The sequence below is a fragment of the Trematomus bernacchii genome, unplaced genomic scaffold (assembly GCF_902827165.1).
Source record: "Trematomus bernacchii unplaced genomic scaffold, fTreBer1.1, whole genome shotgun sequence".
Classification (NCBI taxonomy): Eukaryota; Metazoa; Chordata; class Actinopteri; order Perciformes; family Nototheniidae; genus Trematomus; species Trematomus bernacchii.
The window spans coordinates 6,760,445-6,782,239 of record NW_022987727.1 but is presented as its reverse complement, the minus strand read 5'-3'; the positions used below and the strand labels follow the sequence as shown (position 1 = coordinate 6,782,239).

General features: G+C 38.0%; 2 protein-coding genes across 4 annotated transcripts; one reads left to right on the top strand and one right to left on the bottom strand.

The window, feature by feature from the left end:
* The first annotated feature begins 7,100 nt into the window (after positions 1–7,100).
* LOC117494543 lies at positions 7,101–13,043 on the top strand. The gene is made up of 14 exons (XM_034145514.1): positions 7,101–7,149; positions 7,427–7,526; positions 7,885–8,056; positions 8,156–8,278; positions 8,416–8,529; positions 8,696–8,763; positions 9,137–9,297; positions 10,652–10,774; positions 10,863–10,945; positions 11,043–11,211; positions 11,806–11,987; positions 12,076–12,170; positions 12,644–12,731; positions 12,953–13,043. The coding sequence occupies exons 1-14, from the start codon at positions 7,101–7,103 to the stop codon at positions 12,977–12,979; spliced, it is 1,554 nt and encodes a 517-aa protein (XP_034001405.1). The 3' UTR covers positions 12,980–13,043.
* Positions 13,044–13,449: 406 nt separating this feature from the next.
* On the bottom strand, positions 13,450–20,838 carry zgc:154075 (uncharacterized protein LOC556929 homolog). Of its 3 annotated transcripts, none has more exons than XM_034145515.1 (14): positions 20,441–20,675; positions 20,282–20,361; positions 18,121–18,205; positions 17,965–18,038; positions 17,815–17,874; positions 17,410–17,517; positions 17,134–17,190; positions 16,897–17,027; positions 16,370–16,424; positions 16,002–16,094; positions 15,760–15,894; positions 14,552–14,653; positions 14,095–14,259; positions 13,450–13,912 (listed from the first exon to the last, which is right to left on the bottom strand). In XM_034145515.1, exons 1-14 carry the CDS (start codon positions 20,487–20,489, stop codon positions 13,784–13,786), a joined length of 1,323 nt encoding a protein of 440 aa, XP_034001406.1. In that variant the 5' UTR covers positions 20,490–20,675; the 3' UTR covers positions 13,450–13,783. The 3 variants fall into 3 exon arrangements, with proteins under 3 accessions (XP_034001406.1, XP_034001407.1, XP_034001408.1); XM_034145516.1 differs by lacking the exon at positions 20,441–20,675 and adding an exon at positions 20,701–20,838 and having other exon boundaries at positions 13,451–13,912; positions 20,282–20,390; XM_034145517.1 differs by lacking the exon at positions 20,441–20,675 and adding an exon at positions 20,701–20,827 and having other exon boundaries at positions 13,451–13,912; positions 20,282–20,383.
* Between the last annotated feature and the right edge of the window lie 957 nt (positions 20,839–21,795).

Below are 21,795 nucleotides of genomic sequence, written 5' to 3'. Positions count from 1 at the left end.
AAAATAACCACATTTTCTGTGTTTTTTGTACTTTACATGAATTTGACTTCACTTTTATTTATAGGGGAATATTGTTTTTAAATCATTTGTATTCAATCCACTATATTTAAAGACAACTTGTTTCTTTGCAAATTGAAAATAAAAAACAAAACAACATGTAGTGAGTAGGACTATATGTATTTTTCTTGATAAACTACAGAATCTACATGGTTCAAATCAACTCTTTTTTTCAAATAGGATATGTATTGTTTCCTTCCAGACCTCCAAAGAAGCAGTCCAATGCGTCTTACAGATGAATGTATATTTATATATATATAAAACAAATAAAACTGCAAGTTTAAAAAAGCAGCAAGTTTAAAAAGCAGCCGGTACAAATACAATTAAAAACGGTCATATCCTAAAAATGAAAATACACAAATAGAAACAATAATAATAATGATTAAATGTAGAATATTTTTTCATAAAGCAGATACACATATAAATACATATAAAAACAACTCAGAAAGTAAAACATTTTTTAATCTGGCGCATCAATAAAATGCTGCTTACATTAGGGCAGGGGTGCCCAATATGTCGACCGACCGGTCGATCGCAAAGGTAGTGTGGGTAGATCGCATGGCATTGAAAAAAAGTTAGCCTATCATCCATCCTTACTATGGCATTTGCCACTTGATTGACGTACAGGTAAGCCAGTCTGAGTTGTATTGTGCCATACGGGTTCATGCCGTTATGAGGGGGCCTCACCTCCTCATCTGAAGCACAAATGCAGCGCACTATTATGCGCTGCAATCATTGTAAGCGCGCCACAGTTTATCCGCCGTTTAGTCCACTAGCACCCCCCGCAGATTGGGCAGGGGCGGCCCTGTAGGTAGATCATTTGGGCTTGGTCATTTTAAAAGTAGCTCCCAAGCTGAAAAAGTGTGGGCACCCCTGCATTAGGGCATTAGCAACAACAATCCAATAACAGGTCAACCAGCAAAATGTTGCTTTCGAAAAAATCTTTTTTTGAGAACTTAAAGGTCCCATAACATGCTTTTCCGGTTATTACCCGTCCCCTTGTGTGTTATGTAGCTTTTTATGCATGTAAACGGTCTTCAAAGTCACAAACCCTCAAAGTACACCCTGTAGCGACTAAAACTCTAACACAGAAAATACCTGTCTATGCTGCCCCAGAACGCCTCGTTGGAGATTTTTCTTTTTCCATTTTTTTCTTCCTGGTCACAGTGACGTAACGGTCATAGTGACGTAACGGTCATAGTGACGTAACAGCTCCGCGGATTGGAGCTTCAACAAGCCGTTTAGGACAGAGAGTGAATACACATACTATACAGAGATGCTGTATGAGAAACCAATGTGATTTTGGAACATTGAACAATGTAAATCTATTCTAGTAGACCTCAACAATGGAATTATGATCAGTAGAAATGGCCATGTCATGGGACCTTTAATTGATTCATAGATAATGTAGGTTAATGTTCATAAATCAGACAAACAGATTTCCAATTTACCAAACAATGTTCTAGCTACACAAAGTAACCTCAGGTCAAAGAACCACATTGCCTAGAGACGTCCACAATTAGAATAATAATCATTTTATCTTCCTTGTGTGATGACTGTATGGGAAATTGCCCTTCATCAGGCAGTAAACAATTTTGGTGTGACCTGTGTGGGAGTCGGACAGTGTGTGGGTGGCTCTTGGCATGAGTACAATATCTGACTGATAGAGAAGAACAAGCACAAGATTGGCAGCCCGGTTATGGAGGATCGTGACTTGTTTTGAAGCCTGGATGTCACAGAGGAGTTCACTGTCTGTGTTTGTCTTCACCCACGCAGAGAGGCAGAAGGACAATACAGGAGGCCATTTACTAGAAAATAACAGGGAAGTGAGTGCAAGTCATTGCCACATTATCTTTTTACCGTCGTAACAATTCAAATAGATCATCAGGCAAATATCAAATTACATATTGTAAAACGCTGAATAAAATAACCAGCTCATAAAAGTATAAGAGAGATGCCCAATGACCCTATGACCTCCCTTCCTTCTGTCCTAAAATATTCCACCGTTTAAATGTTCTAATAAAATCCTGATAGGGTCATATATTGAGGAGTGCCTTATATACTTTCTGTAAATCACAAACCCACAAAATAAATACACCACAGTGATGTCGCCTGTTCCTCTTCCACCAGCGTAACTTGTTTGCTTAAAGGAAGACTCATACTTTTTAGCAAATAAGCTGCTTGATCAACTTCCTGTTGTGCAACGTGCAAAGTGACTGGTATCACGAGGGACTTCAGTGTGGCATAAAGAGGTGAAACTGCTGCACTCAACAAATGTTAGCCATGTCCTTGGAGAATAATAGTGCTACTCACATACTGTACTCTCAGTCCCTTTCATATGTTCTGTTTTCTTGTGTAGGGGTGAAATCGCTTTCCAAATTTCAACGTTTTGCCACCTGGACCAGCAGCCTTTCTGCTCTGCTGTGGCTCCGCAGCCCTCTGTGGGCGCTGGTGGACGACCCAGGATGCTCAAAGCTGTGGGGGTTGTTGTCGGGGTGATTCAGTCTCCCACAGGGGAGGTCAAGTCATTTCCTGCTCTGAGAGGCCTCCGTCCCTCACAGCTGTCAGGGCAGTCAGAAGCCCACCTCCCACATCTGTAGCCCCCACCCACCTCCTTTTTCAAAGATTTGATGGATTGCTCTGAAGGAACTCCCTCATGCTGCTACAAAATGAAAGATGGATGATCAAAGTCGGACCAGAATCAAGGCCTGCTGTTTGATTTATTTATGAGCTGATAGACAAGAAACATCAAGATTAAATCAGGAATCAATAGTGAGAAAAAGTTGATAACAAACAGCGATAATAACTTCTGAAATATCAAGCAAGATTGATCTCTTTCAACATGCTGTGAAAAGCAGATAACCCCTGAAACGAGAAATATCAAGCAAGATAAATGTCTGCCCACCACCCATCTAACAATGTCTCTGGAAAAAGGAAATAAGCTAAGTAGGTGTTAACATACATGTCCTATGGTAAATACATTTGTGTAGGTTGATGTGCTGACATGGTGACACAGGGAATTCTCTTATGGAGGAACCAGCTGTGTACAAACATGTAATAGTAATTAGAGCCCCGTTAGACTGCAGACAGATAATCCTGCTGTTTTCAAAGTCATGGTCGACCTGTCTCATGTTTGAGTTTCACATTCCTCTTAATCGTCCTTCCTGAGATTCAATGTTAGAGGTTGTAACAAGAAAAATATTTGTATCATGGCTATGGTCATTAGATAAACATTTTTAAATGGATGATTAGTTCACACTCAGTTATAGCCTCGTGCAAGACGTTGGAAATTGTGTCTAATAAATAGAGTTTTATAGTAGATGTGTAAAATCTGTAATAGGCTCACATATAATAGGATGTCATCCGTTTCAGTTCTTGAAACAAAGAGAAATTCTTATGAAAACGATTTAATTGCACCTCTTTGTTACCACCCACCACTTCCTGCAGCCTGACATGGAACGGTCATGTTTGATGTTTTTATTTCAAAGGAGTCTGCAATACAGAGGGTATGGTCTCAACGTATTTTTTTATGAATCATTTTTGGAAATAAGGGATAAATAGGTTTAGAAAAGGTATGATTAAGTTCTGAATCACTGCCATTCATTCAGACTTTATCGCTACTGTCTGCAGAGTTGTGTGTGATTTGAAAAACACACCCTTCATTTAATCTTTTTAAATTCAATGGATCTGCGGTTTGGTCTGACATGTTGGAGGCGTCAGGAAGAAATTAGGCTCCTCAAATGTCTGAGTGGGCTTCGTACCACGACTTTTGACCTCATCCCGTGAGGAGACAGCTCAGTTATCAAAGAACCACCGGGAGGAAGAGGAGGACAGGCTGAAGAGAGATGTCTGTGCTGCCTTTGATTGTTGGGTAGATCAGGAACTGCACTGAGGGCCAAAAGAAAATACTTCCTGTGAAATCTTTTTTTCTTATGCTAAATTGATTGATATGAATGACACACATAACAGTATATACCACTGATGTTTCCTGAAAATGTAGCTACAGCTAATTAGGGGATGAGAGTTGAAAAACACACACATAAATACACAAGCACAGTTTTATGTGTAGTGGTGCTATCCCTATAAACGACAAGAAAGCAAAATACTTTTTTTTCCCAGGGTACCAACTGAGAAAAACAAAAGAGAGTCAGTGAGAGGAAGTGGCAAGGATTAAAGTGATTTAAACCCCGTGACATCTGATTTCATGGTGACAGCTACAATAAACGGCAGAGAGCTGAGCATGAAAAGAGCGATTCTTTACCCAGGATGCAGCACTGCAGGCGCAGGCAGCTTCCCTTCCCCTGATTTCAGTGTGGAGAGAGGGTCTGCAGGCCCAGCAGGAGGCCTTCCGCCGCCCTGTGAAGTTAAGCTCCGATTCATTCAAAGTTTCAATTTAAATAAGTGACTGAAAACATGAGAAGAAAAGGCTTTTTACTTCAAAACAAGGAAACATTATCAGGGTTAAGGATTTTTCGCTTCTGAGAAGCAACTCTCAAAGTGAAAAATATCATTTGTTTGCACTTACCAAATATGGGTGTGTTATTATAATTTTTGCTAAACAGATGTCGATGACACTGTCAATATTTGCTTGTCTTCAGTGTTCACATTTTGTTCAGAGGTCAAAGTCTTTTTGAATCACCACATAACATACAGGGTCACCTTTCAGCAGAGCAATGGAAACTAGTTTGTTATTGTATGTTTGGTAATCTTGCTGTTCAACGGCTGATTATTTACAGTGTGTGTGTGTTTCTGCGGGTCATGATTCAATTGTGGAGAGTAGTGGAGAAATGAGGAGGGCCATCTGTGTTTTCATGGTTTACAGATTTCCTTAGAAAACTATGGAATGATGCCTGTAGTCTGCCTTTCCTTAGAAATAGCCCAGTCCTTGGGCATTACAAAGTTAATCTGCTTTTTTTCCTTTCAATCTCTCCTCTCACGCCCACCATCCTTCTCTCACCTTACTTACTCCTGCTCCATCATTTCCTGTTGAGTCACAGGCAGAGCCAGACTGCAACATGTTTTACGTTTTACTGCTCCCCTCTTTGCTTTCCTCCTCCACTTCCTTGTTCACAGATGCCTGTCTTGTACGGGATAATAATGCAGTGTGACATATAATAGCCCTCCAGCATATTTTAAAGAAAGTAGAGCATGAGAAATGTCAAAGCAGACGTAGGAGTCTCTTCCTGGCAACATGACTGATACATGCAGTAAATTACTCTAAGGAAGATCAACTCTGCAATCAAATCAAATTCCTGCATTGCTATTGGTTTTTAGCATCTGTATGCTAATAACATTCGAGGAAGTGATGCTGTGGTGAGGTAAGGCGGCACGTATATGAAGGCAGTGCGTGCCTGTGTGTGAGGGAGGGTTGAGGGCAGGGCTCTGAGAAACGAAAGGGCTCTGGGGTGGACTGGTTGAGTCATTCAAAAATGTTGCTGCTGACTCAGTTTGCAAACTTGTCTTCAAGAGCACGTCATCAATCTGGAATATTGTGTGTGTGTGTGTTTGATCTGTACTTGTGAGGACAAAACCTCTTAGGATACTCCTCCTAGTTGATCGTTAGAACTCTGAAAAAGATTTAAAAAATATAGACAGAAGCTAACACTATTAATTTAGGTTTCATCCTATCATAAACTACATACTTGTGGTTTGTTTAAGAATTGCTCAAATAATTACCAGGGAAATGACATCAAATGGAACAAGAAGCTTTGAAGGAGTGCCTATGCACACCAATGCTGTAATCCCATCCTGGCAGCAGGTCAAAGTTTTTCTGTGATTCAATCATTTCGTCATTTCTTCAGTTTTCTTTACACACCCTTCTTGCCACAGCAGTCTTATAACTAAACTGTGTCGGTCAAACCATCGACACAACGTGAACCATTGGGGAGTAGCCTATGGACTCTGGGACATACTCCAAAATTAGTCATCATCCTGAATGTGTTGCAAGGTCCAAGAATGGCTTGCTGTTGTTGTCATTATTATGTTCAGAGGTTAATTTAGAAGGACACCTCCCTCCATTATGGAATGTGATATTCTGATAAAAGTGTACAGCTCTTTTACCTGAGTGTGATGCATTATTGTATTTAAAACAGTTTTTAAACTGTATTGAACTTCATTTTTAATACAAACTAAAAAGTATTGAAAAATAATGAGCGGCAGTTGCTTCTGTAAAAGATACCTGCAGCCATCCTCTGCTTCCGCCAGTTCAGAATACAATATCAAATGGGTGCCAACAGTTAATTTACAACAAGGACGTCGCGTTTTCCAATACTGTATGCTATAATCAATTCAGAGCATCTTTGAAGTGAAACTGAAATGTATTCAGTAAACAGATAAAAAACTAAATTGCCTATCTGAAAACAACTTTAGCAGTAAGTCATAAGCACCATAAACCAATCAATGACTTGATTCGTTGCTCATTTGAAATACTAACTCAGCCTGTGCTTATTTATGTTAAACTGGCAAACTGGTGTTACGTTTAATTAACAATTAATTACATGTATTTTATTTTGTGTCTGATGTTATTTAGCAAAGTCACCGCTAACGTCTAAGCACCAAGCACATATCACAGCAGTGCCAGTGTGGCATTAGCTAGCTTAGAATTAAAAAATAACAGTTAACAGTTAGTTGTACAAATTTTGAGCTGCACATAACGAAACGTTGCTCACTTACCCAACGTAGACGGTAAATAACGACTCGTTATATTTTCTCCCCATCACATAGTTTGAACTTGTTTTAACATTACCTATCTTTAGTTATTTAACTTATCTAACTGCCGTATCAAGGATAAAGCCAATGCACCAAATAATGCTAACGCTAATTCAGTTAATGCTAGTTAGTTAGCTAATGCTAGTATTGTAATGTTTACCATTTTAACACGAGTAACACAAATAATTGTGTTTATTTAGTTAAGTGTTTGGCTCACTTACTAATAAACTAACCAGGTGAACTAGATGAGTGTTATGCTAACTCGTTTAAGAAGTTAGTAGTCTGGTAAAGCTTAATTGTTATTTTATTTTTCAGACTTATAACCGTAGTTCAACATGAGTCGGCGATCATCTGCCGGTAGGAGTCTATCCCTGATGGATTATTGCAAGTGATGATCTTCCTTATATACACATCTTGGAACTGTGTAACTATTTACTGCCAATTTCCGGTCGTAATCAATAAAACACTTAGAAGCTTTATGATAGCCTACATCACGTTATGCTACTTGCTTGCTATGTTACACATAGTAAATAACAGCTTGCTAGATTAGCCAGGTATCTCTCACACCAATCACTGTCAAATAAAAAATGACCTCCGTTCGAATACCCACATTTATTGTATATTATGAAAAATACATAGCTAAATCATATTTATATTTCAGCTGAAACAGACCTGAACAAACTGCAGCAGCAGTATCGCAAAGCAGAAGGAACAAAGAAAGCATATACTGAGAAAACCCAGTTCCTTATCTGCAGAGACAAGTAAGTGGTGTCCTTTTTATTTACCAATTTGTGCCAATATATTTAACAAAGATATGATGCCACATGCTTACTAGCATCATCTTTAAATGTGGTGTTCTTTTAGTTTAAAAAATAGTTAATCATGCTGTATCTCCAGATAAATTGAATTGTTAAGTCAACCTTGCCAGGAAAGCCTGCCCTGTAGATCCTAAATAGTAAGAGTGAGAAGTGAAAACAGCAGTTTATAATAAAAAAATATATATACTTATGTAGATGTTTAAGGCATCAGTTCTTTGTTTAAGTTAACTGGAGGTGTAACTTGTTTCACATGTTTTTCCAACCAGTGTGTGTAAATATTAGTTTGTGTCTGTGTGATCAGCCGAGAGATCCAGAGGCTACTGGAGGAACGTGAAGAGTTTTCTCAGAGTAGGTTTACCCGTTGGACTGATGCTAGTGTTGTTCATGACCTCACTGACATGTTGGTCTGTGGGGACAAAATAGAGCAGGAGTGGCAAGCAGAAAAAGGCAAAGTGGCATCTTTGAAAGAACAGGTGAAGTGTGTTTTTCAGTAGACTAAGAGAATGCCAACCAGTGAAATTCTCTTGATATTCTTACCACAATTCACCTGACTTATTTTGAAATGTTTTAAGATCATACAATGGGAGAGGAAGTTGGTGGAACAGAAGACTGGTGGGGGAACTACACAGTTCAGTATAAAATCTGGGAAATACTTACTGAAAAACACTTTTTTCATGGAAAACAAATTGCACAGGGTTAGTGTTACACAGCAAATTCAGTTGACTATAAATACAATTTCACCAATATGTCCTATTTTTTTTGTTTTGTTATTCCACCTTGACACCTGTTACTGACAAACACAAACTTCAATTAAGGTATATTTCTATTCTAGGCTGTAAAATGCTTCAATACAACAATGAACAGGAATGGAGAGTTAAGGGATGAGCTGAAGAAATTGCAGGTGGAGAAGAAACAGTTCCTACATGTTCAATCTCGCCTGGGAAAGGTACATTCACTTAACATTAGTCAGTTCCTAAATGAGCTTTTTTCAGTTTTATATAGCTGCAGAAGATTTGGCTGTTAATTGTTGAGATGGTTTAATGTGGGAGGGCCAGTGATGGGGTCTTAATTATGTTGAGAATGTAGACAACTACATGTTTTATGTCATCCAGGAGCTGCATGCACTTCACAAGGATGTTGGTAGCCTGATGGCTAAATGCACTGAAGCCTTTAATGCCAGGTAAACAATTTAGCAGCACTCTAAATGTAGTTTATATATTTTAAATATATTTGCCTTTATTATGACACACTGTGTTAGGTTAGAGTGCATATTCATATTTCTTCTCATCGGGTAGAGGAAAGAAAAGGCATTTGTTTTGACGGTGACTATTGTACTTACAAAGCAGTTCCACTTTATTCAGCTGAGCCTTAAAGGTTATTATATGTCTTGATATCTAATAGATGAAAAATAAATGCATTATAAAGTGATACAGTTGAGTGTCTGCTTACATTTTACTATAATATTTTTCGATAGCTAACATCTTAGATTCAAGATAAAGTACATCCACAATGTATAACTCTCCAATGTGTTGTATATTTATGGCTACACCTAGTGTGAAGTTTCAGGAAAGACAGAAGATGCTGATGCAGCAGAATGCTAAGGATGTGGCTCAGTTCATCAAACAGAACAGCAACCTGGAAAAAGAAATGTCTCGAAACTGCAACTTCGAGATTTTCCTTGACATAAAGGATTTTGCACGCAGCGAAGACAAGGGTAATTTATATCTTATTCTTTGAACAAAAATATGTTTTGCCACCTTTCTAACCTGAGAGCAAACTTTGTCATGCATTTGAAGGGATCAATATAATTTTCCTTTGTCTTTTTGAATTTAAAGTTTAATGATGATTGTAATCTGTATCGTATATAATATTCACAGTTTTGCAAACAAAAATGCCTCGTCAATATTGCTCTGATATAGAGAGGCGAAGTCCCTCCCCTTCCGGTTGAGCTCCATGGGACCTTATTTCGGAAAAGTTATGCATTGAAGTCAATGGAGAGAGAAAGATTATCTTTCGATCCCGTTTGAATTGAGCCACGAATTACACATATGATGTTTGTCAATTTAAAAGATAATTTTACAAGTCAAAAAAATTAAAATGTGTCGTAAAACTGAAGTAACACTTTTTTTGTGTGAAACCGCTCAATGAACTACATCTCCCGTCTCGCACCACACACCAAGACGGCCGTCACGTTGGCACATTTCACTTCTTTCTTTCAGAATGAGGCAAAAAGTATTAAAAGAGGTGAAAATCACTACAAGTCTGGGCATGTTGAGAGCTGTACATACACACAAGGGGAGTTAGTCGGTTCCGTAAGAGCCAGCATGCGGGACCGGGATTCTGGGATTTGTAGTCTTTCTAGTTGCGTATTTTTCATAGTCTTATATTTCAACAGTTTTACGACAAATTGTGACTTTTTTTACATGGAAATTATTATTTAAGATTGACAAACATCATATGTGTAATTCATGGCACAATTCAAACAGGATCGAAAGATAATCTTTCTCTCTCCATTGACTTCAATACAACCTTTTTCCGAAATAAGGTTCCATGAGTCCCACCGGAAGGGGAGGGACTTCGCCTCTCTATTGCACACTAATCTGATCTTTTTCAGTGCTAAAACGCATTCTAATTACTACTAATTAACTACTAATAAAATGAATTAATGACACCCTGTGTTCAAAATATGCTACTGCATGACCCGCAAATGCCTGAACAAAAAGAGAAAAAATGTCTATAGTAACTTTGTATTAACATCCAATTAGTGTTTTGTATTTAATGACACATATTTCCATTTCTGTAATTCAAGGCCTCTGCTGAGCTTCTTTGGCTCATGTTCATGGATTTTATTTTATTATCAAACCATTTTGAATCAATTTTTTACATTTTAAATATAACATGCCTTTAGTAAGTCAATATATGTATCTGTAACCCAATACACACAACATATAATTACTTAATTCCGTTTATAACGACATTTTAGTAAAATATTTCCCCATTGGGTATTATAGTTAAAGCAAGGACATTTTAATATATGGTTCACCTAAGTTTCATATTCGTCCCTACAGTGAAGCGCAAGCAATTGGATTCTAAGGAATTGGGTCCAGAAGATTTTGAGGATGCTATCAAAAAGATCCTCGAAGTGACAGAAGAAAGTGACCTGGACAAACTTGTCAGGAACTTCCTACAAAGTAAGTCCTTATTAGAACAATTAGAGGGGCAATGGAAATTGTGCCTCTTTAACAGCAATTGAAATATGTTGTGATTTATTTCCAATAGTGGAGGAGAAGACCTACACTTTAATGACATTTGTCAACTATCAGCAAAAGGAAGCAGAGACCCTTCAAAGGCAGATCTCTCAGGTAGGTTTTTCTCTGTGCATGACTGTGTTAAGAAGGAGAAAAGAAGAAAATAAATATAATTGCGGTTGTACACTGTCTTTATGTCTTTGACTGAAAGCATTGCAATGAGAGAGAGATGTTTGTAGCTGAGAAACAGCGGCAGCAGGAGCAGCATCAGGCTCTTCAGATTAAAGTCTCCATCGAGCAAGAGGTGATGGAGCACCAGCTGGCAGGTTTCCAAACGCGCGTTGAGTTCATGGAAAAGCTCCGAGATCAGCTCAAAGAAGGTACTGCATAGGGCAACCCTGACATGACATTATCTAACAGAAATGTATATAGTGCTTTCCTAGTGTCAGCATTCACCAACACAGAAACAGAAAGTACTCACCAGGAGAGTTAAACATTCACAAACAAGGGTTGTCAATGCCATGGAGATTAATTGGGGTTCAGTTAAGTGCCCAAAGACATTTTGTCGCAGCCAATGCCGCCCCCTGCTGATAGAGTTTAGCAATTTGTGTCATGTGTTTTCTCAGTAGAAAACACATGTATTGTCTAAATAAATAAGATTGGGTGGGATTACACAAACTGGGTTAGAGTTCATGTACTGTTATAACATTTGTTTATTCATGTAAATGTGCTCTGTGTTAAATGTAGATGTAATCTTGACAACAGAACCAGTGGACAAAAGTAGAGTACCTTTCATGCCAGTCATCAGCTATAGTACACATGAATAAGTATAGACAGTTAGACACATGTGGTAAATAGCTCATAAAATGTATAAAAATTACACTTTCATCTACCAGTGGAAGATAGAATTAACATTACAACAGTCTTGTAGATATATTGTACTTTTTAAAATCTCATAACTACTTTTACTATAGGTTGCGAGTCATTGCTTCAGATAAGCGGTGACAGCTCTGAGATCTGCAACCAGTTGGGCTCCTCTGATGGAGTGCAGGAGGAAAACATTGCAGAATACCTGAGAGAGGTGGAGAACAGAGTCAATGAGCTTCTCTCTCTGCAGTCCTTTCTCCATTTCCAGGAAAACGTTAAAAACCAGTGGGTAAGTGAATATGAAGAAATGTAAATGGTGCATGGAAGTCTGGCAACCGGAAAGACTTCTGCATATTAATATTCTTTCCCGTCTCCAGGACATTGACAATCTGAGCACCATTGCTGGGCAGCTCCTGGGAAAGACCCCCAGAGCTGTAAAACCCCCCTCTGCTGCTGAGACCCCTGCACCTGTGTAGGTGTTGTTTTAATCTCAAGGTTCAAGGTTCAAGGCTTTTATTAGTCATACGTACATAGCTACAGTGTAGTTATGACGATGAACATCGTAGGTCCCAGGCTCCTCCAACAGTGCAACACAATAGTAAATACAAAAAGAAAAATAGTAAAATAGTGAAATAGTGCAATAAGAGTCTATATACAAGTGATTGGAATATAATATATTAGATAAATCATTTCTAAGTTGCAGCCAGATGAATGTTATGGATGTTGTTTCAAAGGTTCAGGTGTTTAATAGTCTTCTGGCCTGTGGAATGAAACTGTCCCTGAGTCTGGTGAAAAATCTAGATAAGTGTGCAAGTATCAGACATGAAGCTAAAACATTTATGATATATAATTCTTAATCAAAGGCCAATAGCGACACCATAAACACAGAAAACCTCTTGTTCTCTTTTATTATTATCGTTTTAATGTATGAATTTACAATCTCAGTGCGGATCCAGACCTTTTGGAGTCGGTGCTGTTGGAGGCAAAGGAGCCAGTGAGGAGAGATGTTCTACTGACACTGGTCAAAAAGAGGGTGAGTGTAACTAAAATACTTCTCAATTCCTTCAAAATGTAACAATTAAAAATGATGTTGTTATGAATATCCAGTTACCCACATTAAGAATTATATCTGTCACAAAATGTAACCCGTCTATGTAGGTTGATAATTCCATATTAAAGCTCTCATCCAATAGCTGATTTAAGTTTATTGAATGTAAATGACAAAAAAGAGGTTTATTATAATTTTTCCCTCAGGCTCAGAGGAAAAAGAAGACTGACTGATGTTGTCAGTCGATGCTGCTCCTGAGCCAGCGGAAACAAGTCTGTGCTGGGATTTGTATTTTTTAAAAGCTTTATTATATTGTATGCTTCTTTAGTGAATGTTTAGATGGACATAATATGTTGTAAATCAGTTATTGACTTACAAGAAGATGGGGAGGTAGTGGCGTTTATGTATATCAATGTGAGTTTCTTAACAGTCAGTGGTACTTATGAATTAAATAAATGTATTTCAGTTTAGTAATGTATCTTTGCTCTTTCTTAATCCTTGTTTTTTGACATTAAAGCCCAAAGCATTTTAAGATGCCATTTAAAGTGACAGATAGACGGGCGACAAAATATATGTTAAAACACACTGACAAAGGCGTACGACATAGAGAGGCAACAACAACAACAACAACAACAACTCAAAGGCAATTTAAATTACACAGACTTTACATTTTTTACTAGAAAGTATAAGAATACTTATAATTTAATCATAATAACAATATGACATGCTTAACAACAAATTATAAAATGATTGGCATAATACTTCATAATTAAAAGATTAACAGGTTCACACATTCATTCACTTACACAAACGTTCATACACACACACAGTATTAAAATCCCTGAGCAACATACAGTAAACAATCCGGCCCATTACAGTCCACGATTTGGCCCTCGGTTCAGATGATTGGTCTAACTTTAAAGAGTGAACAGCTGTAGTAAGTTGATTGGGTAAAAGCAGGAAAGAATAAAAGGTGTCGCTAAGCTTCATTATAGTGTTTGATTTTTAAGGTTTCATCAGTTTCATTTTTCAGTGGTCTATCTGTGGCCCAGGTCCCCACAGTACACCACCCGGCCCTCCAGCCGCGAGCGCTCAGCTTCAAACACCAGCAGGTGGCTCAGCAGCGTCTCCTCAGGACCAGAGCGGATCAGGGACGGATCATTGTTCTGCCCTCACAAAAACACAAAAACACACATCAACCATCCATTCAGGGTTTCCAAGTCCTATACAGGATTTTTATGTAAATACAGTAAACACTTAGTCTGCAAAAACACCTGAAGGTACAGGTTAGATTAAAATCAATAGCAAGCCAAGACTAAACATAATAAATAGTATAAGATGCACTCACAGCCACAGCAGAAACAAAGGCATCCATAAGGTAGTAGTCTGCTCCACCATGACCACTCATGGACATGAAGCGCCTGGGGGCTCCACTGAGCGGCGAGCGCTTTGTGGATCTTTGGGTCAAGAAGTCAAACACACGTACCTCATGGCCGTCACATGACAGCTCCCCCTGCGAAGACACAGTTCTTTATACAATGTGATGTAACTGATGCATCCATCTTAGCAGCAGAGTATGAGCTCACAGTATGATTTGGGTGTCTACAAACTTCACACCATTAGCTTGTGGTCAACAGTGCAGTGATTTGTTTTCATTATAACCCCCTTCTTTAACCCTTTTGGTTAAGTAGAATGACTCTGTGAGGCAGCAGATGATTTATCATTTTCTTGCTGACTTCTATTCTTTTTGTAGCAACAATTCAATTTTAGCATTTTTTCCCTTTTCTAATTTCTGCTAGTCCCACCTTGCTGCCATAGATAGTAGTTTTTCGCTTGCATATCTCCTCAGTGAACGCCACCATGGAAAAGGCTGCTGTCAGACCCCCTTCAAACTCCATGTTAACAACCTAGGCAGACAGAAAAGGTGAAAAGACGCCGCATTAGAAACATGTTAGCTGGTTTAATCTGATATTAAATTCAAGAAATGTCAAGTTATCACAAGTTATGTGAAAGCAATTTTGTTGCTTTCACATCTTAATAATTGTTACTTCAAATACACTTGAGAAAAGGTTTAGAGGTTTTCTTTGTACCCATAGCAATCAATAAATAGTGTCACTTAATTTATTCAACCAGTTTTTTGTAGTAATTTGGATGTATGTTTTTATTCTTTAATGCTCAGCTAATTCCAGTGTGAGACGCCAGGAGACAACAATCAAATATGATGATGTGCTTGTTTCATTTAAGATATTCAAAGATGTTTGCTTTATATCAGGGGTGTCCAAACATTTTTCACAGAAGGCCACATACAGAAAAATATACGAAGGCCTGGGCCACTTATAGAGGTGAGGTATATTGCCTCGTAAGTCAAGTTATAAGTTAGCAAAATGTAGGTAAATCAGGCATGATACATGAATATGCTTTAAGAAAAAAACAGCCTCACAGCTCTCTATAGGGTTTCATTTATCTTGTTGGCAACTCATTCCTTAAAACAGAAGCTTCAGATTGCTTATAATAAGAACAAATATGAAGGCTCTATTTCAAGATTGTTATGTAAATAAGTTATTGGGCTTTTTTTATCAACTAAGATTTGTTAGAAAATGTTTTCAACATGAATTGACTGAATTTATTTTAAAAGTGGGCTTATTAACACATGAATACTACTGTGCAATATATTTGTACATATATATTTAAGAAGTACAATCTAAGAAAAGCACAAGTTTAATTTGTGGGCCATATTTCATTATACTTTTTGAATTTGCTGAGGGCCGATTCAAAATGGCCAGCGGGCCGCATTTGGCCCCCGGGCCATAGTTTGGACACCCCTGCTTTATATGAATGACTGTATAGGTGAAAAGGAAGGTTTTCAGATTCAAGCATTTTTCCCACTTTGAAGAATAAGTACTAACCCTGTTGATACCACCAAGTGTAATTTAATCAGCAACAAAGCGTGTTGTTAATATGGGTATAGTTGAGCATGGATTGCTATGGAGATTAAGAGTGGGTGTTTTCTAACCTGGTTACTGCAGACATCATTGTCACACTCGTAAACACAGCGGCCATACGGTCCAGTCTCCAGGGCCTCAGTCACTGACTCAATGTCTGGGGACGAGTTCGGACAAATAACTGATACAGGCCATCCAGTGTTACCCTAAAACACACACAAAGAACATGTGAAAACATGCTTAGCAAGTAAAGTATTATGTTCATGTGTGGTAAAGAAATATAATGAGTTGGTGGGAATAACGGGGTTGAAACCTGTTTCACTCTATCCATGTAGATTTTGCGTGCCGAGTATGGACAGTCTGCTTCTATTGAACAATCCAGGCAGCGATTCCCAGCACCTGCTGGCTGAGAAAGAACACCCATCACATTTTATATTCATGCATAGTGAAGACCTTTTCTTTTGAAATAATGCAGAGAACTGTCATAGATGTAATACATCTTAGTGACACAAAAACAACTCAGCAACTTAAAAAAGGATTTAAAAGTTGCAATGTTATTTGCTTTTTCACATAATGTTTATAGATCTTTAAAAACAAGTGTTCAAATATTCAGGGGCTACTGGTTTCTATTGTGATAGTGATTATTTCTTTGTATCCACATTCTGTGAAGAGAACACAGACCTTGTCTTTTTTTCCGAAGTGGCTGACAGATCCAAATGATGTAACTTTCAAACACCTGCCAAGTACAAACAGCAAGGTTAATCATTCATGAATGACAGGAAAAATAGGAATGACCTCACAGAAAACAACCACGTCACTAGGGCTGCTCAATTAAATCGTATTTTAATCACAATTACGATTTTGGCTTACAACGATTATGAAAACAACATAATCGAAATAAAACGATTATTTATTTATTTTAATTTTTTGTATTGGTTTTTCAGTTGAATTATACTTAAAGTGCAGGGTAATCAACTGTTAAAACATACTGTTCAACATTTTTTTTTCAATAAATGGATGTTTTCAAAGTAAATGGATAATCGTTTTTAATAATCGTGATATCAATTATTGACTCAAATAATCGAGATTAAGATTTTTGCCATAATCGAGCAGCCCTACACGTCACCTGTTAAAAAATACTGTGGTCAGATAAAAGTGTTACTACATCTTACTTGCTTAATTAGATGAGCAGGGAGTTGATGGTTTACCTGCGTGCTCCTGCCCAGTGATGTATTAGGTCGATGTCATGGCAGGATTTAGCCAAAAGAGCGAAAGAGCTCTCCTCTTCATTCCTCCAGTTCCCCCGGACAAATGAGTGAGCAAAGTGCCAAAACCCGACCTGGAACAAGAGGTTGACAAGACTCATCTGTAAGAGTTATGCCTTGATGGTAATCATATTTATTAGAACATCAGGAATATGGTTAATGTTTAAAGAATGGGCTTACCGGCTCAAGGTGCTGAATGTGCATCACATCACCTATAGCTCCAGCATCTATCAGCTCCTGCAAAGAAAAAACAATCAAGTTAAAACTCCAATTTGAATTTTCTTCACCACTAAAGTGTGTTATCTCATTGAAACACCATATTTAAAAGCTTATTAAAACTCTATTAAAGGTTTTATTTTTAAGGTTCCCAAATTGAACCAAAACTTTTAGCCATGCCTGGTGGGAAACAACTGGCAAATGTTTTCAGAAACAGACATTGTGAAGGGAAATGTTCACCTTTATATTGTGAATGACGGGATCATACCGGAGAACGTGTCCCACCGACAGCATCACGCCACTCTGAGTGCAAGCCTCCACGATCGCTGTGCAGTCTTCAGCAGTTGTCTTAAGTCACATGAACACAAACACAATCACAGAAAAGAAAGAAAAAATATGTCTTATTTAAAAAGCTGACAAAAAAACATTATCTTCCAATGTTTTTGACATGCTCAAAAGAAATATGCCATGAAATGTCATTCAAAATACAGTATAAATGTATGGTAGCATGTTTTTTTAAAAGGTCCCTTTTGATTAAAATAGAAAAATTACAAACAAACAGGAAACAATTTAATGCTATCCTTCTGTAGGATTATTACACCTTAGGTTAGAGTTATGCTTCAAGTCTATTTACATGACACTCACTGCCATTGGTTTCTCCAGCAGAACATGATAGCCCTTCTTGGCAAAAGCCACTGCAGGTTCCTGGGGAACACAAACAGCAAAAAATACCATAACAACAATTCCAGATAACTCAGACAGATAATACAAAGTAGAATATACATTAAAATGTACTTTATGAAGGCGGTCTGGAGTACAAATCGCCACTGCATCTGCAAACTTTTCTCTTTCAACCATAGTGTGCCAATCTGAAACAAAGGTCATTCACTGATTTATTATAAGATAGATCATTATAAACAATTAAATGCAATTGTATCTTTTGGTGCTCACCTTCAAATATGTTTTCATCTACAACGTTGTGTTGCTGTTGAAGTTTAGTGCGAGCAAATTTCCTTGGATCAGCTACTCCAACAACCTGAAAGAGTTTAAGTTTATGAACTGAACACAAAAAAGTGCTCTGTTAAACATAGAAAATAAATACTCAGATATTTAGTCAAGTAATACAGTAGGAAAAAGTATAGCTTCTGGATCAAATTGTACTTTAAGTAGCCTAACAGACAACATATATGAAGTTTTACTTGTATGAATTTGTGACATATTGCTTCTAGCCAGTGGCGGCCGGTCCATAGGGGCGCTAGGGGCGCCGCCCCACCTCTTCCCATATTGAAAAAAAAAAAAAAATAATAATAATTAAAATTAAAATTAAAAAAAAAAAAATATGTTTAAAAAAAAATATATGTTTTTATTTTTATTTTTAATGAACAAGGTAAATATTATATAATTGGTATCAGTAAAATGTATAATCTACAATAAAATCTCGTTTAAAATTGTGTTACGATGTCTAAAGTTACTGATAAGTCACATGTTTCCTGCCTGGCCTTGCCCATGCACCTTCTCTCGTCTGGGCGCTAAGAGAGGAGCCTTCAACCAGTGCAGCATCAGCCACTAGCAGCTGACTGTTGCTATCTGTAACGTGTAAACTATGCCGCGAAAATATAATTTCAGCCAATCAGCGTCGTCAAAGATGACGGTCACCAGGCGCCAATGTCAGCGCCCAGTGCAGTCTGTGAGTAGTTTGGACAGTGACTCGTATCCGGTTGACGCAGTAGTTGATGAGGATGGCTTCGTGTGCAGGTGGAGTCTCCGGACCTCGGTCCCCGGCTAATTCTGTTCAAGAGCTAATCTCCAATCCTTTCGAAAGGAGAAGTTTGGCAGATAAATTGTTGCTTAAAGACCTTGCACCGGACCAACCCGATTTGAATATATCGCAGCAATCTCGTGAAAAAGACAACATTTATACACGAGGCTTCACAAGTAGCTGGTACACAAGAAAGGCTTGGCTAGCTGGATGCAAACAGGTAAATGCTGTCTTTTGTTTCCCATGCTTGGATATCACTTTATATGTAGAGAGGAGGTTTCCCATGGTTGTTAGAAGTTTATTAATAAGTGGGCATTTATCACAGAAGTGATTGTTCTGTCTCCACGTTTGTTGCATTGTCTGTGATGTATTTTCCAACGGTTATAGCTCCTGTTCTGTCCCAGCAACACTACACGGTTTGCAGCTCCACCACATTTTTGGTTTATCTTCGGTGTCGCTTAAAATCTGCTTCCCATCGGACTAAAACCTCCACGTAATCTGAAGACAGATACTTGAAGTTATTTAAACCTTTTGCAAACTTTATGTTCTTTCTTGCTCTAGCCTTGCCAGTTACATTGTACATAACACATATATTATCATTATGCTAACTGGTTGTTCGTGTTAGACGATGTAGCTTTTTCATTTCTGAGTTATTGCTATATGTAAATAAGCCTGTTTGTAAATAATCCTCAGAGAAACAAAGAAAAAACACAATTTATGACATTTTGTGCTGTGGTTATTTTTTTTAAATTGCATTTATTCACAGTTCAGTTTGAAATGCTGTAGTGACTTGTATTGAACCACTTAAATATTTATAATTAATGCTACTGAAAAGATGCTATTAATTTTATATCTCACATGCAGTTCACTGTAAAGCTACTTGGTGAAGGTGTTGGTTCATAAAACATGAACAGTTTTAAGAAAGAAAAAAACAGACCAGTTCTGAGAACACAAATTCCTGGTAAAGTAGTAGATGTTGAGGTTGATAAATAATATTTTCCACACTGAAGATTATGGAGGTATTGATCAGTCTTCTCATATTTTTAAGCCTCGATTTCTCCTTTCCCCCCCCCTCTAACATCACCAGAAGTCATCATTTAAGGGGTCATTTCTCGAAAACAATTTCCGGGGGGAAACCCCCCGGACCCCCCGGGTAGGTCACTTACGGTACGTCAAGAGCCCCACCAAAAAAAAAGACCACCGGCCGCCACTGCTTCTAGCACTTACAATGTTTTTTACATTAATATATTGTCCATGGTCTCATCTTCGCTTATTTGTCTCACAGAGATATTATGGGGCAACGTTGTGCTTTTTAATCAATAAAGAAACTAAAATGACTGCTTGTCCCCTGACCTTAAGTCGTTCGGGGTGGATGGATCCAAAACTGGAGTAGATCTCTCCTCGACAGCCAGCTCCCACCACGATGAGACGGACTGGGGAAGTCATTCTGTCAGCCTGTGAACTTTACCACAAATCAAAGCTTGTAATGGTTGTAAGGTGACAAACACTCACCAGTCGCAGCTTGATCCAGTCTACACCTGTCTGCAACATCATTCCTCATATCTGGTATTCACTACACAGCTCGTTAGACATAGACCAGTAGGCTATAGCCTGCATTTCAAGGTGGACTAAGGTTAAGTATGTAAACCAGACTTAAAAATACGCTGATCAAACAATAGATTTAAAGGTAGAGAGCCAGCTCATTAAAACCGTTTTTCTGGTTAAATCTATATATATATATTTATCGGTTTAATTTGGTTCAATAGGCCTACCGGTTTTGTCCCATACAGCTGTCAAACCCCCCTCTGTTTCCGCGTTGGTCCTATGTTGTCCAGAGACACGACTACAAACCGCTACAAACACATCTGAGTCTGGTCAGCATTTGACTACAAAAACATTGGTTCACTTCTTCGGACAAAAAATCCGACAGCATATCAGCCACAAAGTTGCGTAACGCCCCCTGCAGTGTGCACGAGGATCTTATGTTGCATTCAAGGCTGCTCATAAACATAGACTCTATATCGTAAACAATTATTTCCTTGTTTTAGGAAACGTACAGTTGTTGCAAGGTTAAAGAAACATTCCAAATGTTGACCGCACACGAGTGGGTATTATGCAGACATTCATACGATATCTGTAAGATCCAGGCAGATGGAGTTGCTGTTTTATTTAAGTGGGAAGACCAGTCGGTTTCACATGAGGGTCATTGAGGTCACAGCAGTCATGCGAGGGTTGTCAATAAACGCGTGGTCATGTCACGTTCTCCACGTCTCTTAAACTGCTTTGTTTACAATACGATAATTGCTCTCCGTTAAAAATAGGTAATTAATAACGTTGTTTAACAAACAGGTTAACTCAATGGATCACCATAGAGAACAATTGAACACGTCGCCCTATGGCTGTTGCAACAAATGTTCCGAATGCAACATGTAGCTACAATCTGCAGAGTATTATTATTTTGTATTTTAGATCTTGTATTTTAAAATGCCAGACGCTTTAAATGTATTGGATTAACACATTTCCTCTTCTTGTTCTATTTAATTTATTTGAACGATTTACAGGTTTTATTATTATTGTTATTATTATTTACTCAAAGCTTACTGATCTCTCCGACTTGACCCCCGCAAAAAACTTTAAAATCCATATGACCTGCACTGTCTTACCTTTGACTCTGTTGCACTTGCACAAAGACTCAAATTCTGATAACGATATAATGGGGATAGTGTTTTCCACCAAATAAAAAGGCTTCGTTGTTTTTTTAATGAAAAAAATCATATTGATTGTATAAGACAACATATTTGTAACCTCTTTTTTAGGTTTACTTATCACAGTTATCAAAGTTTTTCTTCAAGAGGTTTTACTAACGC

Coding starts and splice junctions, on each gene's coding strand:
- LOC117494543 (XM_034145514.1), top strand. CDS start 7,101: ATGAGTCGGCGATCATCTGCCGGTAGGAGTCTATCCCTGATGGATTAT. Junction 8,279..8,415: donor TGGAAAACAAATTGCACAGG/GTTAGTGTTACA, acceptor TTTCTATTCTAG/GCTGTAAAATGCTTCAATAC. Junction 11,988..12,075: donor AAAACGTTAAAAACCAGTGG/GTAAGTGAATAT, acceptor TCCCGTCTCCAG/GACATTGACAATCTGAGCAC.
- zgc:154075 (XM_034145515.1), bottom strand. CDS start 20,489: ATGAGGAATGATGTTGCAGACAGGTGTAGACTGGATCAAGCTGCGACT. Junction 17,518..17,814: donor TGCTGGAGAAACCAATGGCA/GTGAGTGTCATG, acceptor ATGTGACTTAAG/ACAACTGCTGAAGACTGCAC. Junction 17,191..17,409: donor CCGTCATTCACAATATAAAG/GTGAACATTTCC, acceptor TTTTCTTTGCAG/GAGCTGATAGATGCTGGAGC.